Below are 7,192 nucleotides of genomic sequence, written 5' to 3' on the forward strand. Positions count from 1 at the left end.
TCGCCTCAGGCCAGCAGAGAGCGAGGGTCGGGGCCGCGTGAGGCACGGTGGGCAGCAGAGCTGGGAGGGAAACCCATAAAGATCTCTGTGTTCGTGTGACTGTACTTTCGTCCCTGCTCTGCGTGCCCAGATTCTGTGTCGTAACAGGCTGCGGGAGCGGGCCCTGGGGCGCGGGTGGCCGGCGGGGGGCTGACTCCTGCTCTCGCCCTCAGTACGGACCACTGCTGTACCAGAGCTTCCAGGTCCCCCAGCAGAGGAGGGCTGCACATTCGTCCTTCTCCCCGGTGGTAAGTGAGCTGCCACCCCCAGCCAACGCCCACGTCCGCGCCTGCTGCCGCCGGGGGCCCATGTCAGGGGAGGTGGCCGGGAGAAGCGAGCCAGCATGTCCCACAGCGTCCCACGTCCCGGGGGCTGGCTTCTGTGGTCTCCACAGGGCACTGCTGGGAGCACAGCCCTCTGTCCCCCACCCGCGACCCCCCGGGCAGCAGCGGCACATGCTCGGACCTGCCGCAGCCCCGGCTCCTCCCGCCTCCCTCCGTTTCCTCCGTGGGGCCCCAGTGCCAGGGACCCGCCGACAGCCCTTTGCTGCTGAGAACTGAGGTCACAGTGGGTTCTCAGGGTTCCCAGCACATGCTGTACCTCCCGAGGTGCAGAAACACTTGTCCTCTCAAAAGACGACCTTAAAGGTCCTTCAGCGTCCGCTCCGTGCCACATTCTGCACGGAAAGGCCGCTCTTCGTGCGGAGATGGCCGGCTGCTGCGTGGCTCGGTCGCGCATTTCAAGCGCGTGTGGCTTCGTCCCTCCAGCGCAGTGTCTCTGAGAACTCCCTGGTGGCGATGGACTTCTCTGGGCAAACAGGAAGAGTGATCGAGAACCCGGCGGAAGCCCAGAGCGCCGCCCTGGAGGAGGGGCACGCCTGGAGGGTGAGCCATGGCCAGCCCTCTGTGTCCCTGGCTGGTGACGCCCCCCACGGGTGGCCTGCAGGAGAGCGGCTCTGAGGGTGTCAGCGAGGGCGAGTGTTGGGAGGGGAGGTGGCGTTGAGGTCTCCATGGGTAGGTGGGTGGCACTGCACCTGCCCCCTCCGCGAGCGCCTGGCCACACCCCACGGCCTCCGGTCCCCAGGGCGTCTGAGCGAGGCCCCGGAGAGGGGCAGGGCCTCTGGCCTCGTGGCCCGTGCAGACTGCCTGCTGAGTTGCTGGTGGTCTACAGAGAGCACGCAGCCCCGGCCTCGGCCGGCCCATGAGGTGCCCACCACCTCGCTCTGTGGCCTTGAGTGGTCACTTTTCGAGGTTCCAGTCCCTAACCTCCAGGTGGCAGAGTGTCGCCCAGCTCCCACGCTTCCCTGAGGCTCGAAGACAATGCGTAAAGCCTGAGCCTGCAGCTCTGGCCCAGAGTGTACCCGGAACGTGGCTTCAGAGGGACTGGGAAAGCAGCCCCACCCCCCCCCGCCCCCGACCTGGGGCCTCTGAGCCCAGAATTTTTAGACTGCGCCCCGGCGTGGGAGGGCCCGTGCCTTCCTGCTCGGATGTGCCCAGCTCCCCGGCATCTTCTGTGCACAAAGCGAGTCCACCCCCATCCTGGGACCTCAAGGAGTATTCTGGGTGTTCCTCGCTCCACGGGCCAGCCCCCCCACTCCAGGCCTCCTGCCCCAGGATGCCTGTGGGTGCTCCTGGGTTCTCCTCCTCCCCACCCACTAACACCACTTACCTGGATTTCTCAGCAGAAGCGAAGCACACGGATGAATGCCCTGGGCAGCCAGAGCCCCCTGCATCCTTCTAACCTCAGCACAGGTAAATGCAGTACCTGGGGCGCCGACCTTCCCGAGGCCGGGGGCTGGGGATGGGGCCGGGCCGCGGAGCGACTTAGCCGCCGGGCTGGAACCCAGCACCACCGCCTCCCTCCCCCACAGTGATCCACCGCACCCAGCAGTGGTTTCACGGCAAGATCTCCAGGGAGGAGTCCCACAGGATCATCAAGCAGCAAGGGCTGGTGGACGGGTAAGGCCCCCGGGGGTCTGGTCTGCACCGTGTGGGCCTCGGGGCGGTGGGCAGCAGTCAGGTCCTCGTTAAAGGGGAGGGACGAGTATTATGGGCTGGGCCACCAGGGCGGGCGGCGGGGGGGGGGGTGAGAAGGGTTACCACCTGTCTGCCCGCTCTGTCTGGTGTCACCCTCCCTCTTTTGTTGAAGCCGAACCGACAACACAAGCTACTTATCTTTAACTAATAAGGTCGTGAGCAAATGGGAAAGAATATTTTTGCTACACCTATTGATTTATGCAGTAAATCAGCTTTTGCTGAGAACAACCAACCCTGAACCTCACTGGCTTAAAACGGCAAAGCCGTTTTCCTCACGCTCGGGGTGTCCGAGTGGCTCTGCTCAGCTGGGCCAGGTCCGTGAGGCTTCCCTCACATGTCCCGTGTCCCTCGTGATGGGGCGTGTTTCCGGTGGGCTAGCCTGGGGTCACTTACCGCAAGGCCGTCTTGGGGCTCTGGGGTCAACAGCAGTCAAATCCCAGTGCACAGTTCTTCGGGCTGGTGCCCCCTCAACCGCAGCCTGGCCACGTGCCCACCGCCATGGGGGGGACTGCCCGGGGCTGTGGGCGCAGCCCCGTGACTGATGGCACAGGGCCAGCAGCGGTCGGCCCCCGCAGAGAGCAGCTTGCGTCCCCGCGGGTGCGTAAAAGGGGCCACTCTGTCTTGCTCCGCGGTGGGCCACTCAGATGCCCTGGCACATCTCCTTGCCGGAGCTGCCTGCACCCACAGGGTCAGTGGCCAGACTCAAAGAACAACCCCAGAATCCAGGTGGCCCCCGCACGGGATGGCACGTGTGTGTGCACACACGTGTGCACTCACCCCTTCCAGCCTGGCGGGGTTCCTGCCCGACCCTGAGCTCGCTGCCTGCTTCTGTCCCCTCCTGCTGCCCACAGCCCTCCACCCCGCAGAACCTGGGGAGAAGGGTCTTTTCAGGGGTACTGTGAGTGCTGTCACTGGCGGCACCATGCCCCTTCCGGGCCCTGCTGTGTGCACACTGGGAGTGGTCCCCCGCGCCCGGCCTCTGCCTCCATGTCGTGTCATGTGCCAGGGCCCGCACCCCGTGGGGAGGGCCGGGACGCCCTTGTCCAGACCTGCGTTTGTGCAGCGCCCCCCAGGCTGAGAGACAGTGCTGTCTGGGCTGACAGGGTCCCGTGAGAGCCACGGTGCTCACCTGGAGGAGGCTGCTCCCCGCACCGTGTCCCAGCTGCGTCCTGGCACTGCCCAGCGGTGTGGCCAGGGACCCGGGGTCCGCCCACTCTCCTGCCGGTGCCTCCCTCACCGTCGGAGGACAGAGCGGGGCAGGACTGAGCTAGCACGCATGCGTGCCGAGCTGGGACGCGAGCTGCATTGTGGCACTGATCGGCGTCCGCCCTGGCACCGGCAGCTCTGCTGGCCTGTCACCCTGACTGCTAGCACGGGCAGCTCCGTCCTCCCCCAGTGCGCTGGCCCTCCCGGAAGGAGCTCGCCGTCCCTGGCTCCCGGTGCGGCCTCGCGGGCCCTCACCCTTTTCTGCTGTGTCCCTTTGGGATTGCTTTCCCTAGGCGGCAGCCCTTGGAGTGCGTGGTCCGCCCTGGGCCTGGTCCCCGCCATTGTCCCTCTCAGAAACCCCTAGATCCAGTTTGCTGAGCATGGTCACGGTTGTGTCCAGCTACCGTGGACGCCATGCTCTCGTGCACGACTGTCCACGTGATAGCCACCGTCTTCCAGAGGCGTCACTGTGCCCTTTCGCAAATGACGAAGCCGAGACAGAGAGCTAGGCGGCCCGTCGTGCAGCCCGCGAGGGCCGGGCCAGAAGCTGGCCGGCTCCTCGGTCAGCCCGCATTCCAGACGTGAAACCTTCCGGCGGCCGTAAAACCCGAGCCTCCGGGGTCGCGCCCTCGTTTCCCGGGGTCATGCCCCCGGACTGCAGGGCAGACAGGGCGGCGTCTGTGTCTGCTCCTCGGTCCGGAGTTAATGAAGGGGACAGATGAGAAAGAGACAGCCCGGCTTTCCCTCCGGGGTGCCCCAGAGTTCCGCAGACCCCTAGGTTGCTAGTAGCGACGGCACATTTAGAATGAAGTGACTCGGGAAGAGGAAGCAGGGCGCCGAGCTAGGGTGAGCACAGGCCACCCGGAGCCCGCGGGTCCCAGCACTGTCCCCCCAGCCACCCCAGCCAAACCCTGCACGTCCTAGCTGTGTCCTGAAAGCTAGGGCCGTGAGGCCAGGTGAGACCAGAAAACCTGGGGCCCCGGAGGCAGTCCTGGCGGCACTCCCTGGTGGGTCCCACCCTAAAGGCTCTGAGAAATCCTGCAGTGAAATACATAAAGCTACCTTTTTCTTTTTTTATCTTTTTAGCACAGGATTTTTCAGTCTCATTTGACTGCTTTTCATTTTAACGTTCTCATCTAGAAACCGACGATGCGGCTCTTTCCGCGACCGGTTTTCTGACGCCTGTGAAGCACGTTCCTCCCAGGCCGTCTCTTTGTCTCTGGGTTGGGGTGTTGGGGCTTCTCCTTTCTACGTGTATCTGTCTGTCCCCCAGCTCATTCCACATGTTCCTGTGAAAGCACTGACGTATGCTTCTTCGTGCTGTTTTAACTTTTTAAATATTTTTTATTTTGAAGTCATTTTAAATTGTAGAAAAGTTGCAAGAAAAATAATTCCTATATACTTTTTACCCAGTTACCACAGCTATGCACGTCACAGCCCATTGCCTTAGCGTCTGCCCTGTCGCCCCCACCTCCTTCCTCCTCCCTCCCTCCCTCCCTCTCTCTCTCTCTCTCCGTCTCTCTCTCTCGCTCTCGCTCTCGCTCTCGCTCTCGCTCTCGCTCTCGCTCTCGCTCTCTCTTTTGTCTGAACCATATGGGAATAAGTTGTGGCATGATGCCCCTTCAATCCTAATTATCTCTGTTACAATTTCTAAAAACAAGAACTCTCCTTATTTAAACATAATATGTTACGAAATCGGGTAGTTAACACAAATGCAAGTCTGTCATCTAACGTACACAGTCCCTTTTCCAAGCAGCCCCAGTTAAATTTTTCTGCAAGAGGAAAAGCTTCCTAACCCTCCACCTCTCCTATGCCGGCGCGTCTCCATGCCTTCCTCTCTCTCCCGTTGGCGCTCTTGAGGAGTAGAAGCTGGTTCTAGAAGCTGCCACGGTCTGGGCGAGTCGGCTGGCTCGCGCTTCGGCCGGGCGTTGCGTTTCTGGCCGGGGCAGCCGGAAATGCCATCCAGGCATCTCCAGAGCGTGCTCGCCGGTGCTCGGGTGGCCACGTCGTTCCCGGTGGTGGCGGCGTGAGGCCCTGTGAAGATCGAGTTGGCCAGGTCCCCGCTCTGCTGAAAAAAATAAACAGGATCAGTGCCTTGGGGCCGTTTGGCATCAGAAGTCCACCCGCTGGTTCTAGTGTCCACCGCAGGTCTCGATCGGCGGAGATCTGCGACGGCCTCGTTCTCCTGTTTGGCTGGGCTTCTGCTCTAGGCAAGAGCTCGCTCTCTCTCTCTCCTCCTCCGCTAATGTATTCGCTCAGTTATTTGTAAAACTGGTTTGGACTCACAGACTCCGTCCCGTTCTGTGGCTCGTGTTCCATCCCTTCTGCTCTTCGCTTTGACGCCCAGACCTGGCCAGGCTGCGTCCTGGGTCATCGTCTTCTCAGCAACTCCTTCCTTTCTGGAACAGAACGTTCTAGCTGCGTCTTGCTTTTTCCCCACCTGACCCCACGGGGCTGCTTAATCATTGCCAAGGAGCCCTCGTCCCTGGCAGCGAAGGGGGACCCTTAGAAGCCGCCGTCTGGGTGTGTAGGGTGCCATTGCCACCAGAGGCCACCTGGATGCCACAGCATCCTGAGCCGTCACGGCTCCAAGCCTGTCTCACCAGACAGGGAGGGGCGTATGTGTGCACGCGTGTATGCGCTGGCTTACGTGTGCAAATACGTATACACGCGCGTGTACGTAGAGAGTCCGGGCTTCTAGGAGGTAACAGCGATCACCGCCGCCCCCCCCAGGCTCTTCCTGCTCCGTGACAGCCAGAGCAACCCGAAGGCCTTCGTGCTCACACTGTGCCACCACCAGAAAGTCAAGAATTTCCAGATCCTGCCCGTGAGTACCGATGTTCCCACAGCCACTCTCGTGCCCTTGGCTTTCTGCTTTCATTCTGAACGCAGTTGCCCAGTTATAAAGCAGCCAGACTGCAGATCATTAAATACGTACGGTTCTGAGCTCGCAGGTGAGATACGGTCAAGAGATCCTTGGAAGAGAAAGAAGTTTGTTCTTTGGGAATGGGGGTGGCGTTTCCGAGAAATAACATGGGAAAACGGGGCCCCATGCCAAGGTCCTGCACGTCCACCTGGCCCAGAGCTGCAGCCGAGACCCGGCCGGGAGGACAAGCAAGGCCAGGTCACGGGGCCCTGTGAGCGGCCAGCCCGGGGCCAGGTCACGGGGCCCTGTGAGCGGCCAGCATGTGGTGGGCATGCTGCTGAACACGTGCATCTGAGGAGCTGTCTGACTTGGGCCAGGATGCTCCCGGGAGGTTTGAGAGGGCTGTGGACCCCTGGCCGAGGGGCCCAACGGCAACTGTCCTTTGCCCCGCCCCTGCACTTGGTCCTGGGACCAGGAAACAGCCTCTACCTCGCACAGTCCCAGAACACCACTGTCGGACACGTTTGTCAGCACTATTAGAGTGACCAGGAGCACCTTACCCCGTGCGGGCACCTGCAGCTTGACCGGTCGCCCTCACCCTCAGGCAGGGCAGGCCGGGAGGGACATCGGCTCCGCCCCACGACACCGCGGGGCAGGGAGCCAGCTGTGCTCAGTGGGCCTGAGAGACAGGGCCGCTTTCCACTCACTCCTGACCCCCGGCCGTCTTTCTCACCCGTCCTGCCGACTCCTTGTGTGCCCCCTGGGATCCACGCTGTGGGGCGGCAGGGCTGCGGCCGACCACGGCCAGTTCCGTCACAAGCTGCGGCCTTTCACCTGGCCGGTGTTCTTGTGTCTCTTAGTTTGAGGAGGACGGCCAGGTGTACTTCAGCCTGGACGACGGGAACACCCGCTTCTCCGACCTGATCCAGCTCGTCGACTTCTACCAGCTGAACAAGGGCGTCCTGCCTTGCAAGCTCAAGCACCACTGCATCCGCGTGGCCTTGTGACCTCAGATCGCACCTCGGCTGAAGCCCAGAGGGGCCGA

The 7,192-nt window shown here is 62.3% G+C and overlaps 1 protein-coding gene across 3 annotated transcripts in view; it reads left to right on the forward strand.

The window, feature by feature from the left end:
• Positions 1-7,186, forward strand: part of GRB10 (growth factor receptor bound protein 10) — a 117,571-nt gene extending 110,385 nt beyond the window's left edge. For 2 of the 3 annotated variants that reach the window (XM_015589510.2, XM_015589512.2), the window contains exons 11-16: positions 213-287; positions 807-923; positions 1,721-1,790; positions 1,910-1,997; positions 6,015-6,108; positions 7,008-7,186. In XM_015589510.2, coding sequence (XP_015444996.2) covers positions 213-287; positions 807-923; positions 1,721-1,790; positions 1,910-1,997; positions 6,015-6,108; positions 7,008-7,154 — 591 coding nt within the window. In that variant the 3' untranslated portion in view covers positions 7,155-7,186. The remainder of the gene's footprint in view (positions 1-212; positions 288-806; positions 924-1,720; positions 1,791-1,909; positions 1,998-6,014; positions 6,109-7,007) is intronic. The other variant, XM_015589511.2, reaches the window with a different exon arrangement.
• Positions 7,187-7,192: the final 6 nt, after the last annotated feature.

The sequence above is a fragment of the Pteropus alecto genome, unplaced genomic scaffold, assembly GCF_000325575.1.
Source record: "Pteropus alecto unplaced genomic scaffold, ASM32557v1 scaffold21, whole genome shotgun sequence".
In the NCBI taxonomy this organism is placed as follows: domain Eukaryota; kingdom Metazoa; phylum Chordata; class Mammalia; order Chiroptera; family Pteropodidae; genus Pteropus; species Pteropus alecto.